This window comes from Pelodiscus sinensis, chromosome 5, assembly GCF_049634645.1.
Source record: "Pelodiscus sinensis isolate JC-2024 chromosome 5, ASM4963464v1, whole genome shotgun sequence".
NCBI lineage: Eukaryota > Metazoa > Chordata > Testudines > Trionychidae > Pelodiscus > Pelodiscus sinensis.
The window spans coordinates 122,879,989-122,899,937 of record NC_134715.1 but is presented as its reverse complement, the minus strand read 5'-3'; the positions used below and the strand labels follow the sequence as shown (position 1 = coordinate 122,899,937).

General features: G+C 46.2%; 1 protein-coding gene across 1 annotated transcript in view; it reads right to left on the bottom strand.

Moving 5' to 3' along the window:
* The window catches only part of RMND5A (required for meiotic nuclear division 5 homolog A), a 43,208-nt gene extending 30,202 nt beyond the window's left edge, over positions 1-13,006 (bottom strand). The window contains exons 1-2 of the mRNA XM_075930959.1: positions 12,441-13,006; positions 1,340-1,482 (exon numbers count right to left, since the gene is read on the bottom strand). Coding sequence (XP_075787074.1) covers positions 1,340-1,482; positions 12,441-12,582 — 285 coding nt within the window. The 5' untranslated portion in view covers positions 12,583-13,006. The remainder of the gene's footprint in view (positions 1-1,339; positions 1,483-12,440) is intronic.
* Positions 13,007-19,949: the final 6,943 nt, after the last annotated feature.

The window sequence follows — 19,949 nt, the reverse complement described above, 5'->3', positions numbered from 1 at the left end:
TTGGTTTAGATATAGTAGCTAGGTACTAGAACAGAGGTATCCTTAAAACTTTGAATATCACACTGGCACTTGGATTAGCACTGTTGGTATTAAACCATACATTCTTTTTTAGATCTATGGGATAGCTAAATATAGAGCAACCAACAAATAAACAAAAAACAACCCCATACAACAGTTGCATAGCTATTCCACCCAATAATGCAATGAGTGTGCCTTGTTTTGTGATTGTTAGGGCATTCTACTGTGACTAAATTTAAACTGAAGAGTTTAGATGGGTCACTTAAACCTGGTTATGAAAGATAAAAGATTATTCATTACTTTACAGCTGCAGTGGCTCTTTACAGGTTATAAGCATGTTCATGTAAGTCTCCTTTATAAAATAATTGCCTGCAGTCAATCAATTCTATATCCGTCACACTGCATTTAAGAAATGTGTCAGTAGATATAGTCTGAGATCTAAACATGTCTACATATTAAATCATAATATAAAACATCTGAAAAGGGTTTCGGGGTTTTTTGTTTTTTATTTCAGATGCTTTTACACAGAGGAATCTCTCACATGAGATGAAATAATGCTTCACAATGTTGTTTCAAGGAAAAGGGTGGTTTGAAGGTTTTGCATATGACAAGAATTCTATTGCTTTGAGGGGATAGTGAAGTCTATCTACAGTAACTTGTGTAGCTCCCAGAAATCCTTGAAATCTGAATTTGTATCAGAACATCTCACCAGAAAAACTTCAACAATGATCGGTTTTGTGTTCTCTTTTTTTATTTATGAAGTGACCAAAAGCATCATATTAAAAGCCCTGATCCTGTGGAGATGATGAGCATCCGGTCTTCCCACTGACAGTACTCAACACCTAACAGGACCAAGCTCACAGTAAACTGATTAAAAGCAAACTAAGAAAAAAAAATTATACAAAATTACCTTTTTTGTTTCAGATTAACAGTTCTCCTAAAATAGGATTCAACTGTCTAAACATCTGTTACTGGTGATTAGACAGAAAAAAAACCCATGATACATTTCATAGCTAAAAGATTTATATTAATTGTTAACATTTTGCTATATTACTATAATACATTGACCTATTAATCCTGTATGTGCTACTGAGTGTTTTCTTTTTTTAATATGCGTGAAAAGGGGACAATCTCTACACAGAGCGGTATGAACTTTCAGAAGACTAGTTTATACACTAGGCTTCCATGAAAGCTTTTCCATTATTGGCCCTGGTTTTAACCCCAATCTTCTGATTCCAAATTTAGCAGGGTTGAGTATATACTATGAAATACATGGAAAAATACTTCAATTTCAACACAATAAAACTCATAAAGTAAATACCTTATCAATGGCTTTTCCAACTCGAGAAACGCTGCTGTGAATGTCTTTATGATCTGAGGCCAATTTTTGAACTGTGTCTTTTATTCTTTTACAGCACTGTGTCATAACAAGTGAAATTGTCCCTGACAAGTCTCCATCTTGGTCTAGGCAGAAGACAAGAAAATTAATTACAAACTTTATTATAAACAAATGATCGTCCTAAATCCATCCAAAAGATCTGAAAATAATAAAAGGTGGAAATTGTAGTGGAAGAATGAAGAGCTCTGAAACAACCAAAGGCAAAAGCCAATCTAGAAACTATAGGCAAAGCAACTTGAGCTAAATTCAATTTTAAAATAAGTAAAACCAATGGATTTGGGACAACATTATGAAGCTGCCTATCCTATTTTTGCTATGGAAAGTATTTTAAATTGCTGAATTCATAGTTATTGATAAATAGGACTTTCTAGTGTGGGCCCCCACCACTATATTTACCTGCATGGTCACAGGTACTTGCAATTGCAGCTCCTATTGGCCACGGGTTGCCTTTCCCGGCCAATGGGAGCTGCAGGAAGCGGTGTCCTGATCTGCACCACTTCCCGTGCTCCCATTGTTCAGGAATGGAAATCTGTAGCCGACAGGGGCTGAGATGGCCGGTACTTGCGACCATGGAGATGAATATAGCGACAGCAGTCCACCAAAGGCTTAACCTGGTGCACAACTGCCGTATTATTGCCCAAACCTATTATAGGGCTTTACATCAGAGGATCTCAAACACTAACATTAAACAAACCTTCCTCACTGAGGTACCATTTCTTCCCTCACCATAGGATAAGCTTTCATTTGTGCAGTTCTTTGAGGATGTACTAGTGCTAGGTATCACGTTATTGCATTCACAGGCACACAGAGTCCAGGATTAAAACATAAAGGCCTAATTCATTGTTGCCCCACATTTTGTATAGCTATTTATACCAGTGCAAAATGCTACCTCTCTGATTTGGTAGCACATTACGTTCAAACAAAGTGAAAAGCAATAACAATTTGGGTCCTAAGTCTCCTGTCTCCCAATCTCATGTCTAATTAACTAAGCCAACAGATCTCAAACACTGATTCAAGGAACAGAGGTGGTCCACAAAGATCTGACTTGTCAAATGGTGCTAGATTTCCTCACTTTCAGTTCCTAAATCATGTGACAGTTAAAAAACACATTGTTCCTTTCCAGATTGATACAATGGAAAAGTATTGTTTCAGTAGTTGCCACAGGAATGTTATGGAAATACGAGTGGGATGGAAGGAAGCATGCTCTCTATCTTCTTATTATTACATTACTATATATTTTAGAGATGTCCATGTCTGTCTGTTTGTCCATCTTTGAGTCCATTTGTTCAAGAACTCCTCCCAATCAGTAAAAGCGAGGACCACAAAATTTGGTAGGCAGCTTCCTCTTATCTTAACTTAAAGCAAGGTCAGGGGTTGGATGTGCCAGGATAATGGGATGTGCCTGGAATTCAACTGTTTCTTATAAAATGAAAGGGAGGGGTCTAGTAGGAGTGAGTTATACTGTGGAATGACCTCAGAGGGGCAGCAAAGGGCCAGAGATGGGGACCAGCACAGCTCTAACCTCACTGGGCCAGCAGGGAGCAGGGGTGGAGAAAGGGGCAGCTATCTACTTCTTCTTCTTCTACAGATTTCAGAGAATTTGTCTGTGTGTCTGTTCGTGCCCCAACTATAGCTGCTGGAGATGCAGCAGCAATGGAGAGCTGCTTCTCACCTGCCCCCATGCTTCTGTGGTGATTGAGAGCAGTTTTGTTCGCTTTTTGGGGCAGCCTGCATACTGAACTCGCCAGCCCCGCCCCAGAACAATGACTAAAATGAAGAAAAACAAAAAACTTATTTGAGTTAAGGACACAAGCAGTACCGGGTAAAATAATAAACATGAAAATGTTTGAGAACCCCTAACCTAAATTCCAGTATCTGCCAGGCAACTCACACCTTCTATGCCTCGGTGTCCCTAGAGGTAAAACAGTTATGATTGGAAAAATGGACTTTTTCTCTTCAGTCTTCTTCTTCTGTCCTACTTTCTTTCAACTTTTGGTTTTCAGATTCAAGAATTCTTTCTCCTCTTGTCTTGTTTCAGAATCTATTTGCTAATGAGAGGATTTTTGTCATCACTGCTTCTTCCCAAATAATTCTACAGGTCACACCCTTCAATCAGGCACACACACTCAACTCTGTGTTAAAATATCCCTCAAGTAACGTACATAGCAACTGCTGAAGTGAACAACCAGTCCAAAAATGGTTTTCCTAACTGACCTACCTATAAATTCTTCCCAGGTGAAATAGTTAAAAAGATGAGATCCTAAAAGTTCCAGTGTTATAAAAACAAGGTTCTAAAAACAGCCTTAATCGCCATTATTTTCATGTTCTGTGTCTTGAATTACTGTTTGTTGAAACAAATCATTACACAACCAGTTTCTCTTTTGATAATTCAGGCATTACAAAATGTGGAACAAACTGTCATCACAGGACCGGCAAATATGGGGAGAGGAGAAACAAAGTATAACTACCATAATGTACTGTCCCGAACTTTATGCCCTATAGTCTCTCATAAATTGTGTGAAAAATCAAGGAAGTCTCACAACAGAAGTGTACCTGGTATAAATTTACAGCTCCTTATTCCATACACCTGCTTTGAAGTACAGGAGACCCTTATGATTTGCAGAATCACTATCTGTGGTACCAGCCCCCATGGTGAGCTCCCTGTGGCTACTGGGAGCTATGGTGAGTTTGGGGGCCACCAGGAGCTCACTGTGGGGGCCAGGAGCCACAGTGAACTCACCATAGCTCCCCAGCAGGTATAGTGAGCTGGGAGCCACAGTGAGTTCCCCACAGCTTCCACACCCAGCAATGAGTTTGAAAGCCATGGGGAGCTCACCACGGGGGCCAGGAGCTGTGGTCCCCAGTAGTCAGATTTCATCATTTGCAGTGGTGCCAGGAATGCATCCACCACAAATGGCAAGGGTTTCCTATATCTCAAACATATCTGTCTATTTTGCTGACAAAGCAATCTTCTTCTACCAATTCAGCTCCAGAAAAGCAAGCCCTCATTCCATCTCATGAGTTATCTAGATTGCATGCTAAGTTCTAGTTGCAGATTCTTTATTAATAGCACAGTTTAAAGTTGCATCTTTGCTATGACCATAACAATCACGTTTCCCCTTTTCTTCATAAAGCCACAATCTTTGCCATCAAGGCACAGACCTACTAATACTCCATATTCTTCCTAGTGAATGAATATGGAGTAACAAAAGAGAACCAGTCTCAAATTTGACTCTGGGCCCACAAAGTAGGGATCATGATTATTGGAATGGCTTTAAACTATCAGATGAATATTATTAATTGTTTTGTTATTATAAAGTAAGGGATATCTGCTTCTTCAATTTTCCATGATACATCATTAAAGTACTATGTCATGACTTAAAACAAACAACTCCCATCTGGCATAAAAATCATGACTTTTGCTATGACAAACAACCAGCCTTGGAGATTATACAGAAAGAAATCATTTCACTCATCAATACTTCCTTATCAACATTCACTAAAGTCAGACTAGTCCTTTCTGGCCTTAAAAATCTATTAATCTGAAATTGAAAGGGTGATGTCAACTTAAAAAAAAAAAAAAAAAAGAGTACAGGCAGTCCCCGAGTTACGCGGATCCGACTTATGTCGGATCCACAGTTACGAACGGGGCCCTTCCTCTCCCTGGTCTCCAGCAGACCAGGGAGAGGAAGCAAAGCGGCGGAACACGTGGGCAGCGAACACGTGGGCAGCGGACAGGCCTGTCCGCTGCCCACGTGCTCCGAGGCTTGGCTCTGCTTTGCCCCCCTGTCCCCCCCCATCCCCCTGGTCTGCAGACCAGGGGGACACGGGGGGGGGGGGCAAAGCAGAGCCAAGCCGCGGACCAGAGGGGGGGGGGCAAAGCAGAGCCAAGCAGAGCCAAGCCGCGGAGCGCGTGGTCAGCTGACAGCTGTCTGCTGTCCGCGTCCTCCGCGGCTTGGCTCTGCTTTGCCTCCCCCCCCATACCCCTGGTCTGCAGACCAGGGGGACGGGGGGGCAAAGCAGAGCCAAGCCGCGGAGCACGCGGACAGCAGACAGCTGTCAGCTGACCACGCGCTCCGCGGCTTGGCTCTGCTTGGCTCTGCTTTGCCCCCCCCCCTCTGGTCCGCGGCTTGGCTCTGCTTTGCCCCCCCCCCCCGTGTCCCCCTGGTCTGCAGACCAGGGGGATGGGGGGGGACAGGGGGGCAAAGCAGAGCCAAGCCGCGGAGCACGCGGGCAGCGGACAGCCCAGACGCGTCTGGGCTGTCCGCTGCCCGCGTGTTCCGCCGCTTTGCTCCCCGTCCCCCTGGTCTGCAGACGGGGAGCAAAGCCACGGAGCCCGAGGGCAGCAGGACAGCCACGGCACGTCTGGGCTGTCCCGCTGCCCCCGTGCTCCATGGCTTTGCTCCGGACACCTGTGGTACAGCAGCTGGGGCGCTGCCAGTTGGTCCCGTAGCGCCACTCTGGGCCAACCGGGCAGCACCCCAGCTGTTCTGCCCCAGGCGTCCTGATTCAGCCACTGCTGGTCAGATTCAGCAGCGGCTGAATCAGGACGCCTGGGGCAGAGCAGCTTGGGTGCTGCTGGGTTGGTCCAGTAGCGCCGAGGAGCGGTGGCGCTACTGGACCAACCCAGCAGCACCCCAGCTGCTCTGCCCCAGGCCTCCCCAAGTCAGCCGCTGCTGAAACTGACCAGTGGCTGACTACAGGAAGCCCCTGCCCCGGGCTTCCAGGAATCAGCCGCTGATCAGTTTCAGCAGCAGCTGACTTGGGGATGCTTGGGGTTCTTAAGTTGAATCTGTATGTAAGTCAGAACTGGCGTCCAGATTCAGCCGCTGTTGAAACTGATCAGTTTCAGCAGCAGCTGAATCTGGACGCCAGTTCCAACTTATATACAGATTCAACTTAAGAACAAACCTACAGTCCCTATCTTGTACGTAACCCGGGGACTGCCTGTAGTTTTCAAAGTAAAAGTAGTTTCAGCTATTATACTACACCTGTCCTCAAACCTCTGTTCCCATCAATGACTGTAATTTCACAATTTCCCTAAATTAAAAAAAAATCCCTCCTCTATTGTCAGAAAAAAAAAAACACACACACACAAAATGTGAAAACTGATTATAGAGAAACAAGGACAACGTTGACATACAAAATGCTATCAGCCACACAAAAAAAAGACAGAAGAAAAAAAGATTCCCTCCTCATACCTTACAGATACAGGTATTTTGGACAGTATTTGAAACAAATAACGTGTTAAAAAAATGCCAACAGAAATTGGTATCCCGTTAATAATTCAATGTTTATGGACAGCAACAGTCTGACACTTATCACATCATCATGGATGTATAATTATGATTTAGGATAAGAGAATACCAGACCCATACACAGGAATTTCTGGGAGGGGGGTGTTTTTTTTTTTTAAATGTGGACCACAAGGGTGTGAATTCACTACCTTATGGTCCCCCAAGTAAGCGTGCTCTGGCTGGGGGGGGAGGGGGAAGGACGGAGTGGTGCATTGCCCCAGACTCCCTCCCTCATGCTCCAGCTAGTGCGGGAAAAGGCTGGGACTGATTTCCCACCCCCTTCCCCAGGAGCAAGGCCCAGGCCAACCCCCAGCCTACCTTCTGGGGGGGGGTGTGTGTGAAGGGAATCTCCCCCAGCCGGCTGGAGCACGGGGGAGGGAGGCTGGAGCAATGTGCTCTCCTACCTTCCGAAGCCTGGCCTGAATCAGTCCCATGGGGGACCACAGAGGATCATGGGAGGGAGCTTTCACACCCTTCGCACTTCCCCTGCATAGAGGCCTCAATACACACATTACTGATCATGCACCAGGATAAAGAGACGCAGTCAAAGTCAAGCTTTCTACCAAGGCACTCCTACCACAAATAAAGATCAAGCATAGCAATTACTGTGGTAAGCTACAAAACACTATAGGAGAGCAGTACTCAACCAGAGGTATGCATACCCCAAGGGTATGCAGAGATGTTTCAGGAGGTATATCAACTCATCTAGGGGTATGTCTACACTAGCCCCCTAGTTCGAACTAGGGTGGCTAATGTAGGCATTCGAACTTGCAAATGAAGCCCAGGATTTAAATATCACGGGCTTCATTTGCATGTTCCCGGGCGGGCGCCATTTTTAAATCCCCTTAGTTCGAACTAAGGGGATTTAAAAAATGGTGCCCGCCCGGGAACATGCCAATGAAGCCCAGGATATTTAAATCCCGGGCTTCATTTGCAAATTCGAATGCCTACATTAGCCACCCTAGTTTGAACTAGGGGGCTAGTGTAGACATACCCCTAGATATTTGCCTCATTTTACAACAAGCTACATAAAAAACACTACTGAAGTTAGTGCAAAGTAAAATTTCATACAATTTTTGTTTATACTGTTCTATATGATATACCCTGAAATATAAGTACAATAATTATATTCCGATTGATTATATGGTAAAAATGAGAAAGTAAGCACATGTTCAATAATGGTGTCTTGTGTCACTTTCATATTTTTGTCTGATTTTGTGAGTAAGTAGTTTTTAAGGGAGGTGGAACTTGGGGGTACACAAGACAAATCAGACTTCTGAAAGAGGTACAGGAATCTAGCAAGATTGAGAACCCCTGTAAGAAGAGAGAGAAACTTCCCTAAGAGCAGCCTAGTGAGGGTGAAGATTCACTATCTTCTTTGAGAAGTCATTGCTCCTATTTTCAGTATTCTACTCATGGCTTTATACCTGAGCACTCGTAATCAAATCTAAATAAAAACCCAAAAAGGGCTTAAGAAACTATAGGAGAGGGAAGAGAGGACAGTTGAAATCATGTTCAATATACAAATTTTACTTCCTTTTCTCCACGCATTTGCTTTTTGCGCATACTGTCCATTAAGGGTCAAATGCTGTAATGACTATCACACATCTCATTAACTTCAGTTAGGTTTTTTACATGGGTCAAGTGACTCTGCAGATAGGCTTTTGGATTGTAAACTCTGGAGGGGCAGACACCTGCCTGCTTAATTTTTTAAGATATTCTGGGTACAGTGAATCTGATTTTCAAAGGTACTGGGCAACCAGTTTCCAGAGACTTTGGTGGAAGCTGCAGGGCTTAGTTCTCCTGAAAAACAGGCCCTCTATAAGATAGTAATACATTAATAATAAGAAGAACAAAGCTTTAACAACAGTGTGTTCTATTTTAAAAGTTGTATCTCAGTAGTGAAAATGAAATTAGAATTTTCACTATCCAAAAAGGCAGACTTATAATGTCCCCAAGCAGTCTGAAACTGCATAGAAAACACCCCTCCTATTATTCCAGAGTGTTTACTAAGCAATTGCAATATTCACATTTGGTTGATACGGAGGGAGATATTGCTCATTCGTTAAGTACCAGCAACATGCATGGCCCTTTACAGATATGAAAAAGTAGCACCAGCCTAAAACTATCCTGCTAAAGATCTAGAAAAGAGGCACAGTGGGGATACACAGAAAAGAGAATAAGGATATACAAAAGCCTTTTGTTTTGTTAGAGAAAAATGACCCGGATCCCACAACAGGATCCTTGTAGGCTGACTTTTCTAGCTAAGCAGAATCCCACTGAGGTCAATGAGACCCTCTGCAAGCAGAAGAGTCATATCACACAACTCTCCTTGCAAAATCAGAATCCCAATTTACAATACATATTTTACTGATTGCCATACAATACAGTTTGACTAAGTGGCCAGCACTTTGTATGTTAAAAGACAAAGAATACTTTTGAATTGTGGACTGATAAAAAGGTGCAAAAGGAAGTGATATAACCTTTTTAGCTGCTTCAACAACTTGAAAAAAATACAAGGGACTATTAAAAAATGTGCTTCCAAAGAGTAAGATTCTTTAAATAATTAAATTCTAAGGGGTAGTGCCACTAGGAACTTCTGATCCAGCAACCCTTTAAAAATGTGCAGCAGGAACAAGTTTTGGCAGATGATTAACAGCTGTTTAAGAGCTTCTCACAGTATGAAGACTCTACTGTCTATATTGGACTCCTACAAATAACCAAACTATAAGATCATCAGAACAAGGCCTGCTCATAGTCGCTCTGTAAACTGCCATATAAAAATAACACTTCTGATCCTGCCAACATTAACTTCACTCAAATGCGGAATCCCACTGACATCAATGCAAGTAAAGTTACACAGCTGTATTTGCACAGGACTAGAACAAATACACACCACACTTGGAAATAAACAAAAGTGGATTCTAGAGATCAAAGATAGTATAGATCACCAATACATACAGGACTGGGAGCCTGGAACTCCCAGATTCTACTCCCATATCTATCACTCACCTTCTCTATGGCACTGGGTAAATCACATTGTTTGTCTCACCACTCCACCTCCTTCCATGAAGAAATACTAAGTTTCTTCTTACCTCTCACGGATTTTACAAGATTTATGTACTTTGTGTTTATAAACGGCTGCCATGGTGTACAACGCTCCAAAAGTACTAAATATTATTTGCAAATACAATACTTAGGGGGCTATATTTATCTTCAGCTGAAGCCCCATTATGTTTACCAAAATAGTTTCGACCTAACCACATCAAAGGCAACAAACTCAGTGACCCAGAAAATCCAACAAACCTGTTGTTTACGTCATCTTGTCGGGCTGTTAAGACTGCTTTCAATAGCAGTGACTAATTCCATTATTACTCAATGCAAAGGAATAAAGATATAAACATATTGACCAATATAAAGATGGCACAGCAGAACCCACTGACCAAGAGTAAACACTTGTATTCATTAACGAATAAACAGGCATGTTCGAAATGGACCAATCTTCGTCCCAATTCAACACCCACAACCAGAAGTGCTAGCCTCCTCCATCACCCAAATAAGAATCTGTCTATGGCATGCTATCATTAGAACCATGGTCGCAACAAAATGGTTTACGTTCAGAGCATAGCAGAGATGTGCGCAGTTTCCCCGAAGGAGCACAGTGATTATTTTAACTGATCTTGGAAACAGAAAAATTGCCCGGTCCAAGCAGTATGCAGAAATTGGTCTAATAAAAGATATTACCTCATCCACCTTGTCTCCGCAAGTCAGGAAAGCCCTGTTAGGACCCCACACTACTAACAGTAACAACGGTGCTCAAATACTCTGGTTAGCATGCTGTTAACTGTAAGGTGTTGCCATGGTCTAAATTTAAACACGCTTGTAACTTCTTCACTACAGTGTTATGACTCAAGTTACAAGAGCATTTAATACCACCTAATGCCACCTAAGAAACTGTAAACAGAGGCTTGCTCCCCTTTACAAAAAATTGTATAGGCAAGAAAGGAAGACAATGAAAAAAAGGAAGTTTGTCCAAAGACGGTTTACTTTAACTTTTCTATGTTATGACTGGTTAGGAATTTTCCCCCTTTTACACTCTGTTTATGAAATCACTATTTTATTTTCCTTGAGTGTTTAAAAATCACAGAGAACAGCAGCAGGGTGATGGGACCAGGAAGGAGAAGGAAGACATGGCAGCTCAGAGGAGTTGTTCCAAACAGGGAAGGGGTGATGGTGGTAGGAATGATGGTGAAAGAGGCTGCTGAGACTGGGAAAAGGGGGGCCTAAGAAGCCAGATTGGAGCATCTGGGGGGAGGGGACCCAGGGACTCTGAGTCTCTGTGGAAAGAGGGGATGTGAGCCTCCTGAGGGGACAGACAACATGGAGCTCCAAGGCTTATTGCAGATACAGCTGGGAGCAAAGGGAAGGGGCCCAAAGAGCTGAGATGGGGTTAGGGGGGCTCGTTCGGGCAGGTGCCTGAGAAACTGGGATCAGTGAGGACAAATGGAAGTCATGCAGACAGGATTTAGGAGAGGGGGTGCAAATGAAAACTGGGGGCAGAAGCTCGGACGGAAGGGAAAGAGGGCTGAGAACTGAGAACCAGGATGGGGGGAGGGGACCCAGGATGGGGATGCTGAGGGGACCCGGGATTGAGAGTGCATGGTGGGGGGGGGGATCCGGGATGGAGGAGGAACATGGGGGGGCAGAGCAAGGGGACAGGAAATCGGAGGAACCTGGGGGGAGGGCGAAGGGCCCCGGGATGGAGGGGAGCATGGGGGGACCGAGGGGCCCCAGAAGAACCTGGGGGCACGGGGACCAGGGATCGGGGAACCTGTGGGGAGAGGCCCCGGGGCTGTGAGTACCTGGAGGGCAGAGGGATCCGGGACCGGGGGTAACATGGGGGGGAGAGGGGCCCCGGGACGGAGGAGGAGAATGGGGGGGACCAAGGGGCCCCGGGATGGAGGAGGAGCATGGGGGGGGACCATGGGGCCTCGGAAGAATCTAGGGGCGCGGGGACCAGGGATCGGGAACCTGTGGGGGGCGACGGGACCGGGGGTAACATGGGGGGCGAGAGGACCCGGGATGGAGAGGAGAGCATGGGGGGCGAGGGGCCCTGGCATGGAGATGGGGACATGGGGAGGACCATGGGGCCCCAAGATGGGGGAGGAGCATGGGGGGGAGACCATGGGGCCCCGGAAGAACCTAGCGGCGCGGGGACCAGGGATCGGGGAACCTGTGGGGGGCGAGGGGACCCGGGATGGAGGGGGGAGCATGGGGGGGGGCGAGGGGACCCGGGATGGACGGGGGAGCATGGGGGGGGGCGAGGGGACCCGGGATGGAGAGGGAAGCATGGGGGGGGCGAGGGGACCCGGGATGGACGGGGGAGCATGGGGGGGGGGCGAGGGGACCCGGGATGGAGGGGGAAGCATGGGGGGGGGCGAGGGGACCCGGGATGGAGGGGGGAGCACGGGGGGGGGCGAGGGGACCCGGGATGGAGGGGGGAGCACGGGGGGGGGCGAGGGGACCCGGGATGGAGGGGGGAGCACGGGGGGGGGCGAGGGGACCCGGGATGGAGGGGGGCCCATGGGGGGGGGGCGAGGGGACCCGGGATGGAGGGGGGCCCATGGGGGGGGGGCGAGGGGACCCGGGATGGAGGGGGGCCCATGGGGGGGGGGCGAGGGGACCCGGGATCGGGCTCCCTGGCGGGCCCGGCGCGCCGCACGTACTCTCGCTCTGCAGGATCTCGCGGCGCAGCCCCCCCGCGTACTGGATCAGCTCCTCCAGGCTCCGCTCGCAGAGCTGCCCGTAGCCCGCGAACTTCTGCAGCACCTTCTCCAGCTCCCGCTCCACCGTCACGCACTGATCCATGGCGAGCGCCGCGGGGCTGCCGCTCCTCCGGCCGGGCCTGCCTGCCGCCGCCGGGCCGGATTTTGTTTCGAACTTCTACCAGCGGCTGGGCAGGCAGCGCCAAGGCAGCCGGGGTCCTCAGCGGCAGCGGGCTCCCTGGCTGTGTGGGCACCGGAGCGGGCACCCGGGGTCCTTAGGCAGTTGTTGTTCAGGCGGCACAGTAGACAGTCGGGGTCCACAGAAGGGCTCTGTTTCAAACAGCTGGGGTGCTATGGTGGTTTGTTACTCCACGACCCATACTGATAGCCGGAGCTTGGCTTAGTGCGGGCGCAGCGATCGGAGTCCTGGGCGGAATTTTTTTTTTTCAGGCAGTGCCACAGCCACCTTGGGTCTTTGGGCGGGGGCAGGGTTCGGCTGCGCTGTGTTCCGGGTAGCTCCTTAGGCAGACGCGCTGGCTGCTTTGCGGCCGCTCTTAGGGAAGCTCAGGGCGCGAGGCTGGGGCGGGGCCTGAGGAGGTGGTGGTGGTCACGTGCACGTATAAATACTCCAGCGCCCCTTAGGGGCGCGGCGTAGCGCTGGACACTAGTGACCTCGAGGAGCCTTCCAGGGAGCGATCCTGCGCGGGGCGCGCTGTGCCAGGGGCGCCTCCGGTGGTACCTGTGCAGTCCCAGCTGCAAGCAGAAGGGGTCGGGGTGACGGTGCTTGCGGCTCTCCTGGGCATTGTAGCTTGCCATGGGGGAAAACCCCTGATCTCTAGGGGATTGGCTCAGGCAGAGGCAGTCAAGGAGTCCAGCAGCTGTGCCTTCTGGACTCGGGTGATAGAAATGTAGCCGTGTTAGTCTGGTGTAGCTGAAACAAAATACAGGACTAACAGGATGGTTTATTAGGTGGTGAGCGTTCGTGGGGTCTGGCCCACGAAAGCTCATCACCTAATAAACCATCTTGTTAGTCTTTCAAGTGCTACATAGTCCTGTATTTTGTTTCTGGAGTCAGGATTGTGCCGCATTGCATCCGCTAATGGGAGACAAGACCTGTGAGAGCAGGGGGGGGGGTCGCCAACTTTTATAAGTGCAAGATGGCTTTTTAAAATTTAAATGCAATCCAGAATCTACCTCCAGCCCAAGTACCCTGCCCCACTTCTTTTATGCCTCTTTGCCAAGGCTCTGCCTCAGTTCACTCAGTCCTCCTTGCCTCCTCCATTCTCCCTCCTTTTCACCAGGCAGGGCAGAGGGTTGGGGCACAGGCTCTGGTCTTGGGCTAAGGGATTTAGAGTGCGAGAAGGGCTCTGAACTAAATGGCTGCGTCTAGACTGGCAAGTTTTTCCGCAAAATCAGCTGCTTTTGCGGAAAAACTTGCCGGTTGTCTACACTGGCTGCTTGAATTTCCGCAAGAACACTGACTTCCTACTGTCTGAAATCAGTGCTTCTTGCAGAAATACTATGCTGCTCCCATTCAGGCAAAAGTCCCTTTTGCGCAAAGCTTTTGTGCAAAAGGGCCAGTGTAGACAGCTCAGATTTGTTTTGCGCAAAAAAAGCCATTTTTGCGATCGGGGCTATCGGGGCTTTTTTTTTGCAGAAAAGTGCGTCTAGATTAGCATGGACGCTTTTCCACAAAAAGTGCTTTTCCGTTAAAAGCATTTGCGGAAAATTATGCCAGTCTAGACGTAGCCAATGTGTGGTAGGGTGTTGGGTTGCAGGAGGGGAGGTTCAGGGTATAGGCTCTATAAGGGAATTTCTGTCTAGGGGGCTCACGCCTAGGGTAAGGGCTTGGGATGTAGGTGGGGGTACATGACTGGGGCAAGGGTTTGGAGCTGGCTTCAGGTGTACAGTGCTTACCTCAGGTGGCTCCTGGGTGGTGGTACCATGGGGCTAAGGCAGGCTCATTCCTGTCTTGGCCCTGCACCACTCCCAAAAGCAGCCAGCAAACTCTCTCTATCCCAAACCCTGTTGTGTGCCCCCCCCCTTCCATTCTGTGGAGATAGAATGGAGGGCAGGGGAGCATTCTGACCTTAGCACCCCTCCTCTCTCTTACCTCCTCTGCACAACAAGCAGGAGGCTCCTGGAGGGGGAGGCAACTCCAAGGCAAAGGGGAGGAGATGTGCAGCAATTGGGGGTGGGAGGCGCTGAAGTGCTGTGCTTGATAACCTCTTGGCCAAACCAGTCAGGATCACCTGTCAGACGTGCTAAGCTCTACCAGACTATCAAAATCTACTGGTTGGTGACCACTGTGTTAAAGGATCTTCATCGCCCACCACTTCACTTCCCTATCCAACCCTAACACCACCTACATCAGTGGTCCCCAACGTTGCGTGGCTGCCAGGTGCCTGGGGACAGAGCCACTCACGTGCCGGGCACACGGGGGTGGGGCCACGCCTGCGCCGCGCACCCGGGGGCGGGGCCACCCACGAGCCATGTGCCCAGGGTTGGCACTGCGCATGTGCCGCGCGCCCGGGACTGCCCACGAGCCACGCGCCCCAGGCCGGCACTGCACATGTGCCCTGGGGCCGGGGCTGGGGCTGCCCATGCGCCCCGGGCCGGCCCTGCGCATGTGCCGCGCGCCATGGGGAGGGGCCGCCCATGCGTCCCGCGCCTGGAGCCAGCACCATGCATGTGCCGCGCGCTGGGGGTGGGGCCAGCCCAGATGTTTCAGCGGGCGCACAGAAATCCCCCGGCGGGCGCCATGGCGCCCACGGGCACCACGTTGGGGACCCCTGACCTATGTTGTCTACTCAAGCTTCCACAATCTTATTTCCATCTCGTCACATTCCTTGGTAGGGTGCTATGTAATTCATTTCACTTTACTGCTGCTAGCTATGTGAATCTGCAATTGGTTCCCATGCTCAGAGCTTTTTCAAACAACAGCAGTTTAAATGAGACCAGAACTTAAGTAGCTTTTATGTTGCTATTCAGAATCCTGTATGTAGGGGTCGAACTGACAAGAACTATGTTGCTTTGACCCTGCTGCTGTTCGGAAAAACACTGAGCAATAGCAAAAGAAATTACTAAAGAGGGAAATTCAAGAGTCTGAAGGAAGGATGAGACTAGATTAATAGAACAACTTCAAGGTCACGGGCTGGTAGAAAATGCTTCTTTTATGGAGGCAGTGTATAGAGAGGTTTCAAAACTGTTAGACCTCTAGAGGCTTCCATGAAAGATGGTGCTCTTGATTATGGTGAAGGGACAGTACCATGGTAGGAATCCCAGCACCTTTCCCTTTCCAGCAAGTTGGAGGAATGGTAGCTGTCTTTTCCTTGGGTTATTAGTTTGAATAGTGTGTTACCCCCCTGTTTTATTTTGGATTTGTCTAGTGAGTTTAATGTTTTGACAAGTTGATAGCTGGTGAACTTTTCAAACCCTGCTTGAAAACTTCATCCTATTCCTTTAACATCAGTTACTTGGAGTTCACAGAGAATATTAATAATCCTACTTTTCTGGTGGGGAAACTGAGGCATTGCTCATGAGTCTCCATCCTCTGTGGCAGTGTAGCTAAATTTTATCACAGGAGTCTCAAGTTATGCTTTAGTATTAATTTATTCTGTCTTCACTAAATACTTCACATTCAGTTAGCCATAGGCATGAAAATATTTGCTAAGGAACCTGGAGCAAAATTCTTAGTTCCAGCAATGCAGTATTCCTATTGGCTACGTCTAGATTGCATCCCTTTTTCATAAAAGGGATGCAAATTAGACATATCGCAATTGCTAATGAAGCAGGGATTTAAATCTCCCCCGCTTCATTAGCATAAAAATGGCAGCCGCTTTTTTTAGGCACGGTGCTTTGCCTGAAAAAAGTGCCAGTCTAGACGCGGATCTTTCGGAAAATAAAGCCTTTTCCGAAAGATCTCTTATCCCTCTTAAAATAAGGGATAAGGGATCTTTCAGAAAAGGCTTTATTTTCCGAAAGATCCGCATCTAGACTGGCGCTTTTTTCCAGCAAAGCTCCGTGCTGAAAAAAAGCGGCTGCCATTTTTATGCTAATGAAGCGGGGGAGATTTAAATCCCCGCTTCATTAGCAATTGCGATATGTCTAATTTGCACCCCTTTTACGAAAAAGGGATGCAATCTAGATGTGGCCATTATGTCTGGTTCTATTTACTGTATTTAATTCATCCTTTTTATTTTCAGTTGGTTTTTTTCCACTGCACTGTCAAAGTGGTCAATCTTCTTGGGCTTCTGCTGTAATGACAGTAACTGCAGATTGCTTTGCTTGAATTTTTTGCCTATGTTTATTTTCTGTATTGGATGATAAATTGAATGAGTCAGCACTGGTGCTGTGACAAGAGAATACTGAATAGTTCATGGCAATAGAGGATTTTTAAGAGTTCTTTGACTTATTCCTCTCCTGTTTAGGCTGATTGGGCCTCAATTCAGGTAGATGAATGTTCAGGATATTTACTAGACTCTGGAAGTCAGAGAAAGAGGGGAGGGGAAAGGTAAATAAATGCAATAAATAGAACGAGACCTAATACGAATATTATATTGTGGAATTAGGAATTTTGCTCTATTGCACATAGAAATACACACCTGTATATTCACCTGCACATTTACTCATCAAATCTACATTGACTGTAACCACCTGTAATTCTTCCTGTTAATCTGGCCTCTTATTACTCTGTCTGTAGTTACCAATAGTCACAGTCTCATGAGTCAGTAAAGCCAATTTAACTCATGTATGCAGCCCTGAAAATGTGTACAAATTAGGAAACATCACATTATTGCATTATTTGTGTCATGAGATCACTTAAACTCCAGTCAAGATCAGTAGGACTTACCACACTGGCATTTTAAAGTCCTGTAGTGATAGGCAGTCTCTGCCCTGAAGATAAAATAATCTAAATAATATCTTAAATATTTTTGGATCGTGCATCCTAATATAGATTGTTGGTGTCCAGGCATAAGGGGCCAGAGTTGAGACATTTGTGGAACCTAATCTCCGCATGTCCTGAGTTTCTCACATTCTTGTTAGTTTAATAACTGTGGTCTCCATGATGTATTCAAGGCATTTAGGGTAATTCTTAAAACAGTTGGTCTAAATTGTAAAAAATAAAACCGTGATTTAATTATGTTGAGACAACAGCGTAACAGTCCTCTGATACAATTCAATTTATAGAACAGATAAGAACTTGAAAGATAATGTTTCTTAAGGGTTAGTTTCACAATGCCAAGGACTGTGATATGACACAATGTTTGCTGGAATTTGTGTTTACCTGCACAATGATATCTTGCCTTTCTACAATAGACCATCTTATTGAAATGTCCTTTAAAAAGATAGTGTCAGCTGAGGTGTTTAATGCTTTTTTAATTTCCATTATATACGGTTGCATCTTAAATGTTGAAAATGACTTTCTCTACCCATTAGCACACTTCTTGGTCTCACTTCTTGTTTAAACTTTAACCAAAATAAAATTAGTCTAAAACATGGATTCTTCTTTTAGTTCCAAATTACCAGTAGGAGCCGTTGATGGAGAGAGAAGGCAGTCCTGATTATTTGTTGATATACAGTTAAGACTTTATATTTGACTGTCTGATAAACATGATTGTCCTGGTTTTCAGGCTTTGGTCTTGTTGTTTCAGGTAAAAGCGGCGAGGAGTCCTGTGGCACCTTATAGACTAACTGAAGTGTAGGAGCATAAGCTTTCGTGGGCAAAGACCCACTTCATCAGATGAAGTGGGTCTTTGCCCATGAAAGCTTATGCTCCTACACTTCAGTTAGTCTATAAGGTGCCACAGGACTCCTCGCCGCTTTTGCAGATTCAGACTAACACGGCTACCCCTCTGATACTTGTTTCAGGTAAATAACAATGAAAAAATGTTGCTGCTGCAATTGTCTAAAAGTTTCTCCATTGTTGTTTTTGTACATAAATCAGAAATTCCATTCTAAGGCTATGTCTATTAGACTACCTGGCATAGGAAAATGAAGCGGCGATTTAAATATGCCTCATCCCAGGAGGCATACCTGGGAGGTCGACAGATGCCTTTGATGTCGACCGCGGAACGTCCAGACTACTGCGCTGAGCCGACAAACAGCTGATCGGCTCAGCGCAGCAGCCAGGTAAATTTAAATGAAGTGGCGATTATTTAAATCGCTGCTTCATTTTCCTATGCTGGGTAGTCTAATCTACATGCCTCTGGCACCAGAGGCATGTAGTCTAGACGTACCCTAAGTATTCTAGAGTACTCTCTTTACACTCACAGTACTTGCTGTTTGAGTACAGGATAAGTTTTCTGATTATTCATAAGTAATCTTAAAATAGGCCCTTTAAAAATGCCAGTATCTCTCTCCTTTTATTTGGTCCAAATGCTCTTAACATTTGAATAAGGGACTTCAATGAGTTTTAACTATATGAAAGCTTTGAATACGTGTTGGTGGGCTACATTTGAAAAAATTAGACTGTAATTCAGTAAAGTTGTTGATGGTCATATTTAGCTAATAAACATAAACAATAAGGCTAAGTTAGTAGATTGGGAAGAAAATGTGCGGGAGGGGGACAGATGAAGGACGTGCACTGTGTTAGACTAGCACAATATAATGGAGGGGAGGCCAGAGATTTTTTTGAGGGTTGAAGTACTGCGTAGTCTGTCTGATATCTCAGAATCCTTGAAGTACTCCTACTTCAGTTCTGTAAGTGCAAATTGTAGTTGAGGCAGAAGTGTTGAGGGGGAGCCTTTCCACTACTGATATGAAGCCAGATCCTAGCCTGATTCACAGGCCCCTCTTGTACCAACCTTCTTGTACAGACAGAAATATCAGTCTCCATTTCTTTGCCCTGCAAGTCTGTCAGTTGCCTTGCTGCTTCTGGACTTTGATAGAAAATCATAATTTTAAAAAATTACGGGTGTGTATTTTTTATTGGCACAAGGGCAGTTGTATTCCATAAAATATCAGCATGTGAATATAAATGAAGAGCCAGAAAGTTGATAGACGAGCCTAATTCAACTATTTTGGTCAAATATCACAAAGTGCATCTGGGGAATGCTGGAAATCAACTTTGAGGCTGTTGGCAAAGGTAAAGATGTTCTGCTTCACTTAGTCCATTGACAATAGGAAAATGCCATTGTCTTTGTGCACCTACTACACCTTTCTTAATTGACATGAAACAGTTTTGCTGTGTAAACTTTCATATTATTTATTGCCAGTGCTTTCCAAACTCAGGAGAGGGACAGACTATACCCCACAAAGCATCCAGCCTAAAACAACATAAGGGATACAACAAAGTGCTCAGATGGTGATAAGTCTAGTACTTACTAAAAGTCCTAAACTTTAACTAAAATTAAACATGGTAGGCTTCTCTCCTATCACCCATCATTCTCCATATGTCTGAGCTGTTCCCTTAAATAAATAGATGAAATAGCTGTGTTCTTGTGTTTCAAAGTAGGTGTTCGAGAGGGA